Raw genomic sequence first — 20,729 nt, 5'->3', positions numbered from 1 at the left:
GTTCAGACAATAGCACGTGGCTGCTCAGGCTTCAGGTGTGCTTTGCCTCTCAAGTCAATTCTGAATGTAGCCCATGTCAGGTTTCCGCTGTTTCTTCTTTCGTTATGTGTTCCTACTGATATTATCTACGGGTGTTGCTATGCATGTGTCTGTTAAGGATTGCGAGTCTTTTACTGCCCAGTTCTACATCTACATAAGACACTACTTGGTATTTTTTATCAACTAATCCAAGCATGATTATATTGTTTTCCTTCGTGTACAAACATCTTCTCTCTTTTGGTTTTACAGTAATGTAGGAGATGCTGACATTGTTCCAAAAATTTGATGTTTGCATAAGAAAACATTAATATTTGGTTTACCTTTTTTTCTATAAGCTGTATTTGCTCAGCTGACATCCTTCACTATACGACACCAGTCTGGGCGGCGCAATTGTGGACTATGTTATCAGCGAGTCTCTCTATTGGTCGCTGCTCATCCTTTCAGTACTTCTCTCCCCATCTGTACGTGAAAGCCATGGCCTGATGGCTGATGCATGTGGTTAGTGCTCCAGAAGTGTCGATTTTGCAGCGGAAGAATACAGAGAATAGGATGTGGGGAGGCGCCACGTATGCTTTGACAATGCTTTCGAGAGTTGTTTTGCCTTATCAAAGTGGATTTTTCAGAATGAGTGTTTTGAAATTTGCGATGTCAGACAACGGTTAGAGCCTTGCAGAGAATGTGCGGTTAGAGCCTTGTCACCGGTACATTTGGGATTTGATATTTTGAAATTCCACTTCTTGACCACCATGGTATTATATATCATGTGCAGATGTGTACAACTTAATTCAAGTTCCAGATTTTTTTACAGCTTTGCTATTCAAAATCCCCTTTTCTTTTCCTGATTACTTTTCACATATCATGTTCTTTTCCCATTGTTAATATTTTTTCATTGTTGCATTTTTGGATTTATTTACTACCATCATGTATATTACTATTATACAAGAAATCTAAGAAATTATCTTCTCATTATATTAGCTAGATTTTTCTTTGAACGGTATGTCATGTAAGAAGATTTCCAGATTGTTTTACCCACTATTGTGTACAAGTACAATGTATGTTGTTGGCACATTCTTTAGTGCATGCTTGACTGAAATATGCATGTATCAACATGATACATTAGCGATATTTAGGAACTACTCCTCCATCTAGATATACATGATTAGTTCATAGTTTTTGTTTGTCTAACTGAACTTTTGGCGCCGGAAGATCCATGTGCAGAAAAACTTATTTACTTGATTATGATATTTTAATAGGTCTTCTCAGTGAACTCAAAGAATTTGTGGTTAGCATATGCAGTTTTGTGTTCTCGATCAACTGGCATGGTTGATCCTCATGGAACTTTACAAAAAATTCTTACTGATCTAGGTTTTCCATCTCAAGAAAGTTAGAATTGTTCATTTAGCTTTTTGTGCGACTAATGTTCCATCATTACACATATTACAATTTTTCATTATTGTGTTGAATTGACATTATAATAACTTTTTTCATCATCCGCATAAACCAACATTTTTTCACTTGCATCCTAACCAGTTTATGATCTTTGAGCCTATCCAAAATTTATATTTCCTCTAACTTTATCCTTCACAAAATAAATCTATGAATTCCCGCAACAACTTGCGGGGTGTCATCTAGTTAAGAGATAAAAGATAGCCCACACGATCTAGACTGCATAGTAGAATCTCTTTCCCGTGTGGTGAAACCGTGAAAGTGGTCAACTTCGATCCGTATCCACTTATTCCACTTACAAATTAGCGTGGTTTATTGTATTCTCCTGTGTTTATGATGTTAGTTTGATCTCCACGTCTCGACCCAACGGTCGTACGACCCTGTCTCGCGCCCTGATCGAGGGCGCCCAACCACGTATGGTTGGTGGGCCCCTGTCGCCAGCGCCATATAAAAGAGGTGGGGCCGGTGATGGGATTCGTAGCATAGAAAACAAAAAATTTCCTACCGCAAGAACGAAAACACAAGCCAAGATCTAATCTAGAAAACGGTAGCAACGAGGGGATCACGAGACTAACCCTTGAAGATTTCCAAAGCCTACGAGATTAGATCTCGTTGTTGCAGAAGATGATCACTTGCCGCTTTTAAAAGCGCGTAGAAGATCTTGACGGTGCCACAATCGGGCAGCACCTCCGTACTCGGTCACACGTACGGTGTTGATGAAGATGACGTCCTCCTCCCCGTTCCAGCGGGCAGCGGAAGTAGTAGATCCTTCTCGGAATCCCGGCAGCATGACGGCGTGGTGGCGGTGGTGGTGGAGATCTCCGGCAGGGCTTCGCCTATGCGCTGCGGGAGAGATATGTGGAGGAGGGGCGCTAGGGTTTGGGGAGAGAGGGGGTCCAGGGCGCCGGCCACTTGGGGGCTGCGGCCTAGGAGGTTTTGGTGTGTCCGGCCCCTCCCCTTGGCTCCTCATTATATAGGTGGAAGCCTCCAAGAGTTGTAGTCCAAGTCTTCAAATAAGACCCCAACAACAAAATTTGCCATAGGTGGGAAACCTACTCAAGGGGGGAGTCCTACTCAAGGTGGGACTCCCACCTTTCCTTGAGGTGGGGTGGCCGGCCACCTTAGGTGGAGTCCACCTGGGACTCCTCACCCTTAGGGTTGGCCGGCCATGCTAGTGGAGTCCCTCCGGTACTCCGTCTTCCATAGTGATTTCTTCCGGACTTTTCTAGAACCTTCTAGAACCTTCCATAAATGCACCGGATCATTTTCAAACTTATAAAATGACTTCCTATATATGAATCTTATTCTACTGACCATTCTGGAACTCCTCGTGATGTCTGATACGCGTTCAACACGCGTCCGTTGGGAACCCCAAGAGGAAGGTGTGATGCGTACAGCGGCAAGTTTCCCTCAGTATGAAACCAAGGTTATCGAACCAGTAGGAGCCAAGAAGCACGTTGAAGGTTGATGGCGGCGGGATGTAGTGCGGCGCAACACCAGGGATTCCGGCGCCAACGTGGAACCTGCACAACACAACCAAAGTACTTTGCCCCAACGAAACAGTGAGGTTGTCAATCTCACCGGCTTGCTGTAACAAAGGATTAACCGTATTGTGTGGAAGATGATTGTTTGCAGAAAACAGTAGAACAATATTGCAGTAGATTGTATTTCAGTAAGGAGAATTGGACCGGGGTCCACAGTTCACTAGAGGTGTCTCTCCCATAAGATAAACAGCATGTTGGGTGAACAAATTACAGTTGGGCAATTGACAAATAAAGAGGGCATGACCATGCACATACATATCATGATGAGTATAGTGAGATTTAATTGGGCATTACGACAAAGTACATAGACCGCCATCCAACTGCATCTATGCCTAAAAAGTCCACCTTCAGGTTATCATCCGAACCCCCTCCAGTATTAAGTTGCAAAGCAACAGACAATTGCATTAAGTATGGTGCGTAATGTAATCAACAACTACATCCTTAGACATAGCATCAATGTTTTATCCCTAGTGGCAACAGCACAACACAACCTTAGAACTTTTCACATCGTCCTGTGTCAATGCAGCATGAACCCACTATCGAGCATAAATACTCCCTCTTGGAGTTACAAGCATCTACTTGGCCAGAGCATCTACTAGTAACGGAGAGCATGCAAGATCATAAACAACACATAGATATAACTTTGATAATCAACATAACAAGTATTCTCTATTCATCGGATCCCAACAAACGCAACATATAGAATTACAGATAGATGATCTTGATCATGTTAGGCAGCTCACAAGATCCGACAATGATAGCACAATGGGGAGAAGACAACCATCTAGCTACTGCTATGGACCCATAGTCCAGGGGTAGACTACTCACACATCACTCCGGAGGCGACCATGGCGGCGTAGAGTCCTCCGGGAGCTGAATCCCCTCTCCGGCAGGTGCCGGAGGCGATCTCTGGATCCCCCGAGATGGGATCGGCGGCGGCGGCGTCTCGGAAGGTTTTCCGTATCGTGGCTCTCGATCTGGGTTTCGCAACGGAGGCTTTAAGTAGGCGGAAGGGCAGGTCAAGAGGCGGCACGGGGCCCCACACCACAGGGCCGCGCGGCCAAGGGGGGGCCGCGCCGCCTAGGGTGTGGCCCCTCGTGGCCCCTCTTCGTCTCTTCTTCGGACTTCTCGGAAGCTTCGTGGCAAAATAGGACCCTAGGCGTTGATTTCGTCCAATTCCGAGAATATTTCCTTACTAGGATTTCTGAAACCAAAAACAGCAGAAAACAAAGAATCGGCACTTCGGCATCTTGTTAATAGGTTAGTTCCAGAAAATGCACGAATATGACATAAAGTGTGCATAAAACATGTAGATAACATCAATAATGTGGCATGGAACATAAGAAATTATCGATACGTCGGAGACGTATCAGCATCCCCAAGCTTAGTTCTGCTCGTCCCGAGCAGGTAAAACGATAACACAGATAATTTCTGGAGTGACATGCCATCATAATCTTGATCATACTATTTGTAAAGCATATGTAGTGAATGCAGCGATCAAAACAATGTATATGACATGAGTAAACAAGTGAATCATATAGCAAAGACTTTTCATGAATAGCACTTCAAGACAAGCATCAATAAGTCTTGCATAAGAGTTAACTCATAAAGCAATAATTCAAAGTAAAGGCATTGAAGCAACACAAAAGAAGATTAAGTTTCAGCGGTTGCTTTCAACTTATAACATGTATATCTCATGGATATTGTCAACATAGAGTAATATAATAAGTGCAATAAGCAAATATGTAGGAATCAATGCACAGTTCACACAAGTGTTTGCTTCTTGAGGTGGAGAGAAATAGGTGAACTGACTCAACATAAAAAGTAAAAGATTGGTCCTCCATAGAGGAAAAGCATCGATTGCTATATTTGTGCTAGAGCTTTGATTTTGAAAACATGAAACAATTTTGTCAACGGTAGTAATAAAGCATATGTATCATGTAAATTATATCTTATAAGTTGCAAGCCTCATGCATAGTATACTAATAGTGCCCGCACCTTGTCCTAATTAGCTTGGACTACCGGATCATCACAATGCACATGTTTTAACCAAGTGTCACAAAGGGGTACCTCTATGCCGCCTGTACAAAGGTCTAAGGAGAAAGCTCGCATTGGATTTCTCGCTATTGATTATTCTCAACTTAGACATCCATACCGGGACAACATAGATAACAGATAATGGACTCCTCTTTTATGCATAAGCATGTAACAACAATTAATAATTTTCTCATTTGAGATTGAGGATATATGTCCAAAACTGAAACTTCCACCATGGATCATGGCTTTAGTTAGCGGCCCAATGTTCTTCTCTAACAATATGCATGCTTAACCATAAGGTGGTAGATCTCTCTTACTTCAGACAAGACGGACATGCATAGCAACTCACATGAAATTCAACAATGAATAGTTGATGGCGTCCCCAGTGAACATGGTTATCGCACAACAAGCAACTTAATAAGAGATAAAGTGCATAAGTACATATTCAATACCACAATAGTTTTTAAGCTATTTGTCCCATGAGCTATATATTGCAAAGGTGAATGATGGAATTTTAAAGGTAGCACTCAAGCAATTTACTTTGGAATGGCGGAAAATACCATGTAGTAGGTAGGTATGGTGGACACAAATGGCATAGTGGTTGGCTCAAGTATTTTGGATGCATGAGAAGTATTCCCTCTCGATACAGGGTTTAGGCTAGCAAGGCTTATTTGAAACAAACACAAGGATGAACCGGTGCAGCAAAACTCACATAAAAGACATATTGTAAACATTATAAGACTCTACACTGTCTTCCTTGTTGTTCAAACTCAATACTAGAAATTATCTAGACCTTAGAGAAACCAAATATGCAAACCAAATTTTAGCATGCTCTATGTATTTCTTCATTAATGGGTGCAAAGCATATGATGCAAGAGCTTAATCATGAGCACAACAATTGCCAAGTATCACATTACCCAAGATATTAATAGCAATTACTACATGTATCATTTTTCAATTCCAACCATATAACAATTTAACGAAGGAGAAACTTCGCCATGAATACTATGAGTAGAAACCAAGGACATACTTGTCCATATGCTACAGCGGAGCGTGTCTCTCTCCCATAAAGTGAATGCTAGGATCCATTTTATTCAAACAAAACAAAAACAAAAACAAACCGACGCTCCAAGAAAAGCACATAAGATGTGATGGAATAAAAATATAGTTTCAGGGGAGGAACCTGATAATGTTGTCGATGAAGAAGGGGATGCCTTGGGCATCCCCAAGCTTAGACGCTTGAGTCTTCTTGATATATGCAGGAGTGAACCACCGGGGCATCCCCAAGCTTAGAGCTTTCACTCTCCTTGATCATGTTGCATCATACTCCTCTCTTGATCCTTGAAAACTTCCTCCACACCAAACTTAGAACAACTCATTAGAGGGTTAGCGACAATAAAAATTAACATATTCAGAGGTGACACAATCATTCTTAACACTTCTGGACATTGCATAAAGCTACTGGACAGTCATGGATCAAAGAAATTCATCCAACATAGCAAAAGAGGCAATGCGAAATAAAAGGCAGAATCTGTCAAAACAGAACAGTTCGTATTGACGAATTTTAAAATGGCACCAGACTTGCTCAAATGAAAATGCTCAAATTGAATGAAAGTTGCGTACATATCTGAGGATCATGCACGTAAATTGGCTTAATTTTCTGAGCTACCTACAGGGAGGTAGACCCAGATTCGTGACAGCAAAGAAATCTGGAACTGCGCAGTAATCCAAATCTAGTATGAACTTTTCTATCAACGGCTTTACTTGGCACAAAAAAACACTAAACTAAGATAAGGAGAGGTTGCTACAGTAGTAAACAACTTCCAAGACACAAAATAAAAACAAAGTACTGTAGGTAAAAACATGGGTTGTCTCCCATAAGTGCTTTTCTTTAACGCCTTTCAGCTAGGCGCAGAAAGTGTGTATCAAGTATTATCAAGAGACGAAGTGTCAACATCATAATTTGTTCTCATAATAGAATCAAAAGGTAACTTCATTCTTTTTCTAGGGAAGTGTTCCATACCTTTCTTGAGAGGAAATTGATATTTTATATTACCTTCCTTCATATCAATGATAGCACCAACAGTTCGAAGAAAAGGTCTTCCCAATATAATGGGACAAGATGCATTGCATTCAATATCCAAGACAACAAAATCAACGGGGACAAGGTTATTGTTAACGGTAATGCGAACATTATCAACTTTACCCAAAGGTTTCTTTGTAGAATGATCAGCAAGATTAACATCCAAATAACAATTTTTTAGCGGTGGCAAGTCAAGCATATTATAAATTTTCTTAGGCATAACAGAAATACTTGCACCAAGATCACATAAAGCATTACAATCAAAATCTTTAACCTTCATCTTAATGATGGGCTCCCAACCATCCTCTAGCTTTTTAGGAATAGAGGCTTCGCGCTCTAGTTTCTCTTCTCTAGCTTTTATGAGAGCATTTGTAATATGATGTGTGAAAGCCAAATTTATAGCACTAGCATTAGGACTTTTAGCAAGTTTTTACAAGAACTTTATAACTTCAGAGATGTGGGAATCATCAAAATTCAAACCATTATAATCTAAAGCAATGGGATCATCATCCCAAATGTTGGAAAAAATTTGACTTTATCACAGCGCTTTCAGTTTTAGCGATTTCAGTTTCTCGCGCTTTGCATTAGAAGTGGAAACATTGCTAACACCAATTCTTTTATTATTAATAGTAGGAGGTGCAGCAACATGTGTAGCATTAGCATTACTAGTGGTGGTAATAGTCCAAACTTTAGCTACATTCTTCTCTTTAGCTAGTTTTTCATTTTCTTCTCTATCCCACCTAGCACGCAGTTCAGCCATTAATCTTATATTCTCATTAATTCTAACTTGGATGGCATTTGCTGTAGTAACAATTTTATTATGATGATTTTCATTAGGCATAACTTTCGATTTCAAAAGATTAACATCAGCAGCAAGACTATCGACTTTAGAAGCAAGTATATCAATTTTCCCAAGCTTTTCTTCAACAGATTTGTTAAAAGCAGTTTGCGTACTAATAAATTCTTTAAGCATGGCTTCAAGTCCAGGGGGTGTGTTCCTATTATTATTGTAAGAATTCCCATAAGAATTACCATAGCCGTTGCCATTATTATAAGGATATGACCTATAGTTGTTACTAGAATTGTTCCGGTAAGCATTGTTGTTGAAATTATTATTTTTAATAAAGTTTACATCAACATGTTCTTCTTGTGCAACCAATGAAGCTAACGGAACATTATTAGGATCAATATTAGTCCTATCATTCACAAGCATAGACATAATAGCATCAATCTTATCACTCAAGGAAGAGGTTTCTTCGACAGAATTTACCTTCTTACCTTGTGGAGCTCTTTCCGTGTGCCATTCAGAGTAATTGATCATCATATTATCAAGAAGCTTTGTTGCTTCACCAAGAGTGATGGACATAAAGGTACCTCCAGCAGCTGAATCCAATAAATTCCGTGAAGAAAAATTTAGTCCTGCATAAAAGGTTTGGATGATCATCCAAGTAGTCAGTCCATGGGTTGGGCAATTTTTAACCAGAGATTTCATTCTTTCCCAAGCTTGAGCAACATGTTCAGTATCTAATTGTTTAAAATTTATTATGCTACTCCTCAAAGATATAATTTTAGCAGGGGGATAATATCTACCAATAAAAGCATCCTTGCATTTAGTCCATGAATCAATACTATTCTTAGGCAGAGATAGCAACCAATCTTTAGCTCTTCCTCTTAATGAGAAAGGGAACAATTTTAATTTTATAATGTCACCATCTACATCCTTATACTTTTGCATTTCACATAATTCAACAAAGTTATTGAGATGGGCAGCAGCATCATCAGAACTAACACTGCAATTGCTCTCGCATAACAAGATTCAGTAAAGCAGATTTAATTTCAAAGAATTCTGCTGTAGTAGCAGGTGGAGCAATAGGTGTGCATAAGAAATCATTATTATTTGTGGTTGTGAAGTCACACAACTTAGTATTTTCAGGGTTGGCCATTTTAGCAACAGTAAATAAAGCAAACTATATAAAGTAAATGCAAGTAAACTAATTTTTTTGTGTTTTTGATATAGCAAAGAAGATAGCAAATAAAGTAAAACTAGCAACTAATTTTTTTGTATTTTGATTTAGTGTAGCAAACAAAGTAGTAAATAAAACTAAGCAAGACAAAAACAAAGTAAAGAGATTGAGAAGTGGAGACTCCCCTTGCAGCGTGTCTTGATCTCCCCGGCAACGGCGCCAGAAAAAGCTGCTTGATACGCGTTCAACACGCGTCCGTTGGGAACCCCAAGAGGAAGGTGTGATGCGTACAGCGGCAAGTTTCCCTCAGTATGAAACCAAGGTTATCAAACTAGTAGGAGCCAAGAAGCACGTTGAAGGTTGATGGCGGCGGGATGTAGTGCGGCGCAACACCAGGGATTCCGGCGCCAACGTGGAACCTGCACAACACAACCAAAATACTTTGCCCCAACGAAACAGTGAGGTTGTCAATCTCACCGGCTTGCTGTAACAAAGGATTAACCGTATTGTGTGGAATATGATTGTTTGCAGAAAACAGTAGAACAATATTGCAGTAGATTGTATTTCAGTAAAGAGAATTGGACCGGGGTCCACAGTTCACTAGAGGTGTCTCTCCCATAAGATAAACAGCATGTTGGGTGAACAAATTACAGTTGGGCAATTGACAAATAAAGAGGGCATGACCATGCACATACATATCATGATGAGTATAGTGAGATTTAATTGGGCATTACGACAAAGTACATAGACCGCCATCCAACTGCATCTATGCCTAAAAAGTCCACCTTCAAAGTTATCATCCGAACCCCTCCAGTATTAAGTTGCAAAGCAACAGACAATTGCATTAAGTATGGTGCGTAATGTAATCAACAACTACATCCTTAGACATAGCATCAATGTTTTATCCCTAGTGGCAACAGCACAACACAACCTTAGAACTTTCATCACATCGTCCTGTGTCAATGCAGGCATGAACCCACTATCGAGCATAAATACTCCCTCTTGGAGTTACAAGCATCTACTTGGCCAGAGCATCTACTAGTAACGGAGAGCATGCAAGATCATAAACAACACATAGATATAACTTTGATAATCAACATAACAAGTATTCTCTATTCATCGGATCCCAACAAACGCAACATATAGAATTACAGATAGATGATCTTGATCATGTTAGGCAGCTCACAAGATCCGACAATGATAGCACAATGGGGAGAAGACAACCATCTAGCTACTGCTATGGACCCATAGTCCAGGGGTAGACTACTCACACATCACTCCGGAGGCGACCATGGCGGCGTAGAGTCCTCCGGGAGATGAATCCCCTCTCCGGTAGGGTGCCGAAGGCGATCTCCTGGATCCCCCGAGATGGGATCGGCGGCGGCGTCTCTGGAAGGTTTTCCATATCGTGGCTCTCGGTACTGGGGTTTTCGCAACGGAGGCTTTAAGTAGGCGGAAGGGCAGGTCAAGAGGCGGCACGGGGGCCCCACACCACAGGGCCGCGCGGCCAAGGGGGGGGGCGCCGCCCTAGGGTGTGGCCCCCTCGTGGCCCCTCTTCGTCTCTTCTTCGGACTTCTGGAAGCTTCGTGGCAAAATAGGACCCTGGGCGTTGATTTCGTCCAATTCCGAGAATATTTCCTTACTAGGATTTCTGAAACCAAAAACAGCAGAAAACAACAACTGGTATTTCAGCATCTTGTTAATAGGTTAGTTACAGAAAATGCACGAATATGACATAAAGTGTGCATAAAACATGTAGATAACATCAATAATGTGGCATGGAACATAAGAAATTATCGATACGTCGGAGACGTATCAATGTCCTAGATCCCATCCGAGACTCCGAACAAAACTTCGAACTCCATTCCATATTCCATATCTACTCAAACGACATCAAACCTTAAGTGTGTCACCCTACGGTTCGCGAACTATGCAGACATGGTTAAGACTTCTCTCCGACCAATAACCAATAGCGGGATCTGGAGATCCATAATGGCTCACACATATTCAACGATGACTTAGTGATCGAATGAACCATCTACATACGATACCGATTCCCTTTGTCACGCGATATTTTACTTGTTCGAGGTTTGATCATCGGTATCTCTATACCTCGTTCAACCTCGTCTCTTGACAAGTACTCTTTACTTGTACCGTGGTATGTGGTCTCTTATGAACCATTCATATGTTTGCAAACTAATTAGACGACATTCCACCGGGAGGGCCCAGAGTATATCTATCCGTCATCGGGATGGACAAATCCCACTGTTGATCCATATGCCTCAACTCATACTTTCCGGATACCTAATCCCACCTTTATAACCACTCATTTACGCAGTGGCGTTTGATGTAATCAAAGTACCCTTCCGACATAAGTGATTTACATGATCTCATGATCGAAAGGACTAGGTAATTATGTATCGAAAGCTTATAGCAAATGAACTTAATGACGTTATCTTATGCTACGCTTAATTGGGTGTGTCCATTACATCATTCACATAATGACATAACCTTGTTATTAATAACATCCAATGTTCATGATCACGAAACTATGATCATCTATTAATCAACAAGCTAGTTATACAAGAGGCTTACTAGAGACTCCTTGTTGTTTACATAACACACATGTATCAATGTTTCGGTTAATACAATTATAGCATGGTATATAAACATTTATCATAAACACAAAGATATATAATAACCACTTTATTATTGCCTCTTGGGCATATCTCCAACAGCCGGGGCACCGACGCCAAGGTTCGTCCGCTGCCATCCTCCCTACCGACACACCAAACCCTAGACCATCTGATCTGGTGGAGGCGGGAAGCTCCACCGACACCGCCGCCACCTCTCCGTCGCCGCCATGGCGAGCTCCTCGATGAACAAACCCGATGGTATGAACCCTACTGTACCCCTCTAGTTTTCATTCCGGTTAGCCCTGTACTCGCTAGATCAGTAGCTAGAGGTCCTAGCAGTCCTAACATATGCACGATCTTACACATGTCAATAATGAGCCTTTGTATATGAACACAATACGAATTAGCTGGAATTGTGGTTGAAATATGTGTCTTTCCTCGTGTACATAATTTTTTTTATTTTCTGAACTCCACTCACCGACTCACGCGAACGTGAGGCTTTCGACCCGTACGATCTTGATCCAACGGTGGATACAAAAATTCGAAAAAAGAGAAAAAATATCAAAGTTGCCAAAGGCCTAGAGCCAAATGACCCTGCCAACTTATTTTTCTGTCGCGCCCACGTACTATGGAGGGGACGTATTTTCCTTATAGACTAATGTTTATCCTTCACAAGCTTGCCTATGATTGGGAGCGTACTTAACTTTTTAAATGTGGAAAATAAATAGATAATAATATTGTGTCCTATATATAGGCTTGGCACAGAGGCAGAGAACATGCACAGCAAGTCTTGGCAAGCTAATATATAGTCAACTCTCTCGGTATTTTTTTTTTACTCTGGTTGAGGTATAACTTCTGAGTAATTTTGATGTTAGTGAGGCGTTGGAGACGGCCTCACTCCTTTGCTTAGTCACTTAGCATAGTTTTACACTTGGCATGCCACTGAGACTTAGTTAAAGTCGATGCACAACTGATAAAAAGATGCATGACATATCATCTTAAATGTAATTTATTCGAGAATTAGCGTAATTGCTAGTGACGTGTAGTCACCAATTCTCAGCTACATTTCCCATCTCGGAAGAATTATGATCCTAATCATTTGCAACCCAACTTATAACTATATAAACACAATTGCAACCTCACTTGTAAATGAAAATTTGCAGTTGCAACTACATCTGTAACTGAAAAATATCACTTGCAACCCGACTTGTAACTAGATAAAAACTCAGCTGCAACCTTACTTGAAAATGGAAAATCGCAGTTGCAACCCCACTTGTAACTAGAAAAAACACATTTGTACCCCCGGCCACTTGCAACTAGAAATTTTGAAATATAACTCACTTACAACTGCAAAAAATACTTAGTTGCACCCACACTTACAGCTAAAAGACCTCGGTTGCAACCCCACTTGCAACTAAATAATATCAGTTGCAACTAGACTTGTAACTAGAGAAAACTTAGTTGCAATCATACTTGCAAATGAAAAATTCAATTGCAACCCCACTTGCAACTGAAAAATATCAGTTGCAACCCAACTTGTAACTAGAGAAAAACTTAGTTGCAACCTCACTTGCAAATGAAAAATCCATTGCAACCCCACTTGTAACTAAAAAATATCAGTTGCAACCCAACTTGTAACTAGAGAAAAAGTCAGTTGCAACCCCACTTGCAAATGAAAAATTGCAGTTGCAACCTCACTTACAACTGAAAATAAATTAGTTAGAACCCGACTTGTAACTAGATAAAAACTCAGTTGCAACTTCCCTTGAATATAAAATATCTCGGTTGCAACCCCACTTACAACTCTCACACTATTAGAAAATCACGACGCATCTGAACCGTTTAGTTATTTTAGAGTCGTCTGAGTTGTAACTTGAATCTCGGCGGACCGAGAATCAGCAAAAGTGATAAAACTATATTTTTTAGAAATAACGACCTAATGTTTTTTGGAAACACTTTTTTGTGTTAACAACCCGTGAGCAACTATAGGGCAGAAAAATTAACAAAATCGCATGAATGTCCAAGTAAAATTTAACGGTTGTATGGTTAACTGAGAACTAACAAATCACATTTGGTTAACTCGTACTCACGCGACTGGTTATGTAGCCAATTGCAACCGAAAAAATTGTAAATTGAAAAATCAAAATCTCGTTTGCAACATGACATGTAACATCAAAAATCACAATTTCAGCATGATTTGCAACAAAAAAAAATTCAGTCGTAACTCGACTTGTAGTTATTTTTTCAGTTACAATCCGACTTGCAACTAAAAAAATATTCTTGGTTGCAACCCGACTTGCAACTAAAAAAACTCAATCCAAGTTGCAACTGGGAAAAATGTCTTGCAAGTGAAAAAGAAAAATCTCAGTTGCAACATGACTTGTAAGTGGAGAGAAAAAGATCTTAGTTGCAACCGGACTTGCAACTGAACAAATTATCAGTTGCAACCCGACTTGCAACTGAAAAAATGTCGGTTGCATATGTAACTGGAAAAAATGCCAGTTGGAACCTAACATGCAACTGAAAAAGAATCAGTTCAGCCAGTTGCAACTGGAAAAAAACTTAGTTTCAACTTTCAATGCTACCTTTAACTGCAAAAAAGCTTAAACAAATAAAAAACTCGGTTGCAATTTGCAAAACCACTTGCAACTCCCACGGTTTGATAGAAATTAAGATGCAATATAACATTTCAATAATAGCTCACCCACGACAAAAATACATGTGGCCTACTAAAAACAACAAGCCCACAGTAGAGAGAAAAAGTCACATGATTTTTTTAAATCCATCACAAAAATAATATTCTAAAGAGACAAGAAAAAAAATCACAAATTATATTCAAAAGAATGCAGCCTAGCATAATAGGCCCAAAGGCTAGAACGGAGTTGCACATCACGATGGACCAAAGAAGCCCATGCATCGCTCTCTCCTAACAAAGGAGGATTTAGCGACAACAGGAGCCCACATGCCTTCACCACCCGACCCAAGCAAAACCTGAATCTTGACGCTTTAAATCAAACAGCTCGGACTGAGCACTAATCTAATCCTTTTTTTTTACTGCGGTTGAGGTATAACTTCTGAGTAACTGAACTTTACTAACATATGTCTATACTGGGTCTATGAAAGTTTGTTATCACTGGTACCCCTATCTAATCTACCACTATCGATCTTAGAAGGATACTATAAAAGCATCTAGGTTCTCAATTGTATCCTTCTCTTCACGATATTAATATATACTCTTTACAAAAAAATCTAGGTTCTCAATTTCAAGGGCAACGAACAATCGTCAATATACACATGTGATCTCATTGCAACCATCTCTTCAGTATAGCCCGACTAATTTAGCGTACATATGGGACAAACCGTAAGAAACGAAGGATATCACTAGAAGCTCGGAATCTGCCCCAATAGAAGCACAAAAATAAGTTGGAAGTACACGCCTAACTGGTAGATAATGGTTTTTCAATTTCGATGCAAATTTATCACTTGATTAATTACATCACAAACAATTCATCAAATTAAAGGATTGATGTTGTATTCACTTGGTCACTCGATATATCAACAATTGTGAAACTATACATCACCATTTTGTTGCCATAACAAGATCTCTATTTTATATTTTTGCCATGAAGAGTCTTAGTTTTGATGTCAGTACACATAGAGTCAATGGCGGAGCCAGCAGGGCGGGACCCGTTCCACCCTAAGATTTGGCCCAACCCATATATCACCTATAGAAAAAAAAAGGAAAAGTGAAAAAAGGCCAATCCAACTTAAGCCTGCCCCACCCTAGCAAATTGGGCTTGATTCGCCATAGATAGAGTGAACCGTTCCGCTATACGGAACACATAATTGAATGTTCATAAGGTGTGCGATTGAGTAGTCGTGGTAAAGTATCAAGATATATGGATAATATCAAACCTGAACAAGAAGTTTTTCCAATGATGAAATTAAAGGTGTCCCACCAAAGCATACACATAGCTTCATTACGAAATTGACCAAAGTCGTATAAAACGCACCCCACCAAAACCAGACCATGTACAAGTCACATCATACCTTGTCATGGAAAAGGCATTTAGGCATCCCAGGACAAATGTGAGATAAACTGTCTCGTTATAAGAGGAAGCCAACTTGTGTGCACACCTAGGCACACAAGAACCAAACAATTTTTTGGTACAAATTCATTCATATAGCATGCAATTAGACATGCCACCGCGATCCCGCTTTTCTACTCCCGCGGTGTTTTTGAATTCCGAAAAATCAAAGAGGCAACATCCCGTCGCGTTCCCGCGCATTTATTCTGTTCGCGCGCTTTTTTGAATCCCCAAAAGACGCCAGAACAGTCCCGGAATAAGAGGGAAGTACACGTAGGCACACAAGAACCAAACATATTTTGGTGCAAACTCATCCATATATAGTATGCAATTAGACATGCCACCGCCGCGATCTCGCGCCTTTTCTGTTCCCGCGGTTTTTTAAATTCCGAAAAACTAAAGCGGCAACACGCCGTCGTGATTCCCGCGCCTTTTCTATTCCCACGTATTTCCAAATTCTGAAAATTCAAATAGATAGATAGAAAAGGCAAAAAAAACCCGCAAGTTGTAACCAGGAAAAGAAACCAGCGGGCTTCACTCCACACCCTGTAGAGAGCCAAAAACCAAATCCCAGCCCTGGCGCTCCGTTTCGAATTTCGAAAATCCGAAATGAAACCCTTCCAAAAAAGGGCCAGACCCCACAGCGCAACTACTTGCCCTTTTCGAATTTTACCCAAGCCGAGCTCCAGCTCACACCACCCGATAAAACCCCCCACCCAGCCCTACCTCCTACCCTCACCAATGACATGTGGGCCCAGAATCTCCTCGGTCCCACCGGTCGGCGAAACCGCAGGAGAAAACGGGCGGGTCCATCGCGCTCGGACACGACCCCGAAAAATTTGAAACCAGCAGTAACCCACCGTTTCGATCCCGCCCGCGCCGGTCTCGCTGCCGCTGGGGCCCACCCGTCAGGCCTCCACCTTTTAACACCACTCCAATTCTCTTCTCTCTCCCATCTCATTCTCTCTCTCTCTGTCCCCAATCTCCGAGCTCCCGAACCCTAGCTCGCGCGCGCGCCGGCCATGGCTCCCTGTGTGCACGCGTGAGCGGGGGATCTGTCTGCTACCATCCGGGGAGTCTGCTGGGCGGGGCGGGGAGAGAGAGAGGGGCGGGCGGAGATGGAGGCGAGGCGGATCTCGGCGAGCCCCCGGCCGTGCAACGGCCGGCGGGTGGTGGCCAGGAAGCGGCCCAGGCACGAGGCGCCCGTCAGCAGCGTCAGGAAGCTCCAGCGCAGGGAGATCAGCTCAAGACGCGACCGCTCCTTCGCCATGAACTCCGCGCACGAGCGCTTCCGCAACATTCAGCTGCAGGTACGCCTTTGCTTGCTCCCGCGCTATCTTATCTGGTCTCGTTTCGTTTCTTTCTCTTTCGGGTCGCGTGTGCCTGCGCCGAGGTTTTGGCTTGCTGGGAAATCCCGGGCGGATTAGCTTCGATTGGAGTAGCTGCCGGGGTGCGGGGAGTCTGGGTGGGTTTACTAGGCAGGGAAAACTCAGATCTTGTTAGGCTCCGCTGGATATCTATGGGTAATTGGGGTCGTACTGTGTTGGCGAGTGCTATACCGCGCTTGTTACCCTCGATGGGGTGGATAAGCTTGTGCGTTCCCTTACAGTGCAATGGAGATTTGTGGACATGGCCTGCCGATTGCCCAGTTGAGCAGATGTGCACCAGATGGCTGTCCTGTGCACCCGGGATCCATTCTTTCTGGCTTGTCATGCAGATTTGTGGTTCAGCTTAGGGCATTCCTGATAGATATGTCATCATATCACATTAGTATCCTCTTTCTGGGAAATCATAGGATAATTCTATATCATGAACGTATTAGATTTATGCTGTGTGCATCCCTTCCTATTTGTTGAATTGCTGCAATCCACATAGAAGATGGCAGTTATGTTATATGCCTCCAAGATAAATCGTTTGTTCAGTTTATTTAATGACTGTTTGATGCCAAGCTGGGCATATGAGTGCTGGAAATCACTTGCCCATCTATTACATCATTGCTGTCAATAGGCGTCTCTGTCCAGGACTCCTAGTTATTCATTGCCTTGGTCACATTAAATTGCTCAGATAACAAATAGGAAGGGATGCACCTTGTTTTCAACAAAACTGAATGCCTGTCACCCACCAGCACTTGCGGTGCTTCATAAGCCACACCTATTACAACTGCTAAACTTGAACTTCTCATCATGTAACAATTGGTTTTAACCTCCCTCATCAGGTTTCTTATTTTTTGCTTCTGACAATGCTCATTTGATTTCACTTTCAGGAAGAGTTCGACACACATGATCCCAAGGAGAACAGTTCGCTACTGCCGTATGTGAGGAAAAGGTCTAAAATTATCGAGATAGTTGCAGCAAAAGATATAGTTTTCGCTTTATCACAGTCAGGAGTATGCGCTGCTTTTAGTAGAGGTATGCTTGCATTCTTGCTGTGCTTCTGGGCATCGTACCGTTTTACTGAGATGCTCTCCTTCTGTTTGCAGTGACAAATAAGAGAATATGCTTTCTGAATGGGTGTCCTGATGAGGTTGTTCGTAGTTTGTTCTACAACAAGAACAATGATTCCCTCATTACTGTGTCAGTATATGGCTCTGAAAATTTCAGTGCCCTGCGATGCAAGACAACTCGCATAGAGTGAGTTTTGTGTCCATATGTCCTTAACCAGTGAATATCTGTTTCTTTCATCTTGATTAAGATCTTGTTCACCTGTTTCAAGGTATATACGCCGTGGAAAGCCGGATGCTGGTTATCCTCTCTTTGAAACAGAGTCCTTGAAATGGCCTGGATTTGTGGAGTTTGATGATGTCAATGGAAAGGTTTTAACCTATTCTGCTCAAGACAGGTACTTTAACTTCTGTAATGTCTATAAATGCCCTTTCTGGAACTGCCCTGATTGTATCTCATTTTGTGAACAGCACTTACAAGGTGTTCGACTTGAAAAACTACACACTACTGTATTCCATATCTGACAAGAATGTTCAAGAAATAAAGATAAGGTACTTATCTTTTCTCTTCCTTTCATTCAGTCCTTGTTTGAAAAATGTTATGTTATCACTTAAATGTCTCTTTTACTAACCACAAAGCTGCCAAATATCTTGCTATCAATAACAAATGGAAGCTAGAAATTATTTCTGTAATGCACTTGCAGAGGCTAGTAAAAAGTAATTCGTTTTTGTACCGATGTGTGGTTACATTTGTCTAATTACTTGTCAACTTGTGACAGTCCTGGCATAATGCTATTGATTTATACAAGAACAAGCAGCTCTATTCCTCTGAAGATTCTTTCTATTGAGGATGGTACAGTTCTGAAGTTCTTCAACCACCTTCTCCATCGGAATAAGAAGGTGGATTTCATTGAACAATTCAATGAAAAGCTCTTGGTCAAGCAGGATGGGGAGAATCTTCAAATACTTGATGTATGTATCTTCTTAGTTTACAAGTACCCAGAATCAATCAGATCACCTGTTGCATCTTGCTTATCGTTTTAACTCACATCATTGTAGGTACGGAACTTCCAGTTGACTGAAGTGAGCAGTACTGAGTTCATGACTCCATCTGCCTTCATCTTTCTGTATGAACTCCAGTTGTTTTTGACTTTCCGGAATCGATCTGTGGCAGTATGGAATTTCCGTGGTGAACTAGTAACATCATTTGAGGATCACCTGTTGTGGCACCCTGACTGCAATACCAATAACATATACATAACTAGTGATCAAGATCTTATTATTTCTTACTGCAAGGCTGATTCCAGTGATTCATCTTCAGAAGAAAATGGTAAGATATGATTGCTTTCGTTGTTTGTTGGAGGATATATTGTGTAATTTGTCAGATGGCAGATGGAGTCATTTTCTTCTAAGTGATGTTACAGTTGAATCAGTGGATGTTGCATCTTGCTAGTTATCTGTAGTTTTGGTTTACTTTGACAATATTTATTCATGATCCATACACTTCTGGCATGAGTTAATTTAATTAGACCTGCCATTGTGTGATCTCATGCATCCTTGCTGACATCTCACCACCTGTCGCCAGATAAATAAGCATGATACTCACATTTGTGGTTGTGGATAACATAACTTTTCTTTGTTTGCTCATGTGCAGCTGGCTCTATAAACATCAGCAACATACTGACAGGAAAATGCTTGGCCAAAATAAAGGCTGGGGACTTCAGCAAGCAAAAGAAGACGTGGAAGTTCCAGAGTACAATCACAGAAGCTCTTGAGGACATCACAGCTCTGTACTATGATGAAGAGCGTGATGAGATCTACACGGGTAACCGTCATGGCCTTGTTCATGTTTGGGCAAATTGAGAGCTGAAACAGCAGATTTTAGGGACAAGGCGTTGTTCATTTGCAACCGGATTATTTAACAACAAAACCTCAGGTGGTGCTGACCATGAAGAGGTCTCAAGTCTCCAGTCATTAGACATTTATTCATGTGAATTGTGGTGTCCAGTCGTTCTTGTTGTAGAGTTAGAACTTGTGGTGTGTTGTACCCTGTAGTGAGCTCTCAAGCTGAAATAGATTTCATAGTGAGCTCCTAAGCTGTATGTACCTTCCTGGTAGTTAACTCTGCTACCTGAAATAGTGAATCTCATTCTGTCAATGACTTTGGTGATTAGGTTGATCTGGACAAGTGTAACGAAGGGAGGGACACATTGTAAAAGAGATACATTATCTTATAATCAAGAAGACATCCTGTTAGGCTCTTATGTCTTTTGCTGCTGGTTAGGGGTTATATATTCATTTTTTAGTGCAGCCAACAGAAAATGCCATAGAAAAGGGATAGTGGCAAAAATATATGTTTGTGCCAGGTGGGAATGAGATGGTTTGTTTCTAGTGGTTGCCTTGCTCCAAAGAAAAGGTTGAATTCAATCCTAGTAACAAAAGGTTTCCAGCT

The 20,729-nt window shown here is 41.3% G+C and overlaps 1 protein-coding gene across 1 annotated transcript; it reads left to right on the top strand.

Annotated features, from left to right (window-relative positions):
- Nucleotides 1-16,819: 16,819 nt before the first annotated feature.
- Nucleotides 16,820-20,541, top strand: LOC127318768 (uncharacterized). Its single transcript, XM_051349253.2, has 8 exons — nucleotides 16,820-17,147; nucleotides 18,101-18,245; nucleotides 18,317-18,467; nucleotides 18,550-18,675; nucleotides 18,749-18,829; nucleotides 19,057-19,249; nucleotides 19,337-19,607; nucleotides 19,932-20,541. The coding sequence occupies exons 1-8, from the start codon at nucleotides 16,956-16,958 to the stop codon at nucleotides 20,138-20,140; spliced, it is 1,368 nt and encodes a 455-aa protein (XP_051205213.1). The 5' UTR covers nucleotides 16,820-16,955; the 3' UTR covers nucleotides 20,141-20,541.
- The last annotated feature ends 188 nt before the right edge of the window (nucleotides 20,542-20,729 follow it).

The sequence above is a fragment of the Lolium perenne genome, chromosome 1 (genome assembly GCF_019359855.2).
Source record: "Lolium perenne isolate Kyuss_39 chromosome 1, Kyuss_2.0, whole genome shotgun sequence".
Taxonomy (NCBI): Eukaryota; Viridiplantae; Streptophyta; class Magnoliopsida; order Poales; family Poaceae; genus Lolium; species Lolium perenne.
The sequence above is the reverse complement of the archived record's forward strand: the minus strand, read 5'-3'. Positions and strand labels throughout refer to the sequence as shown.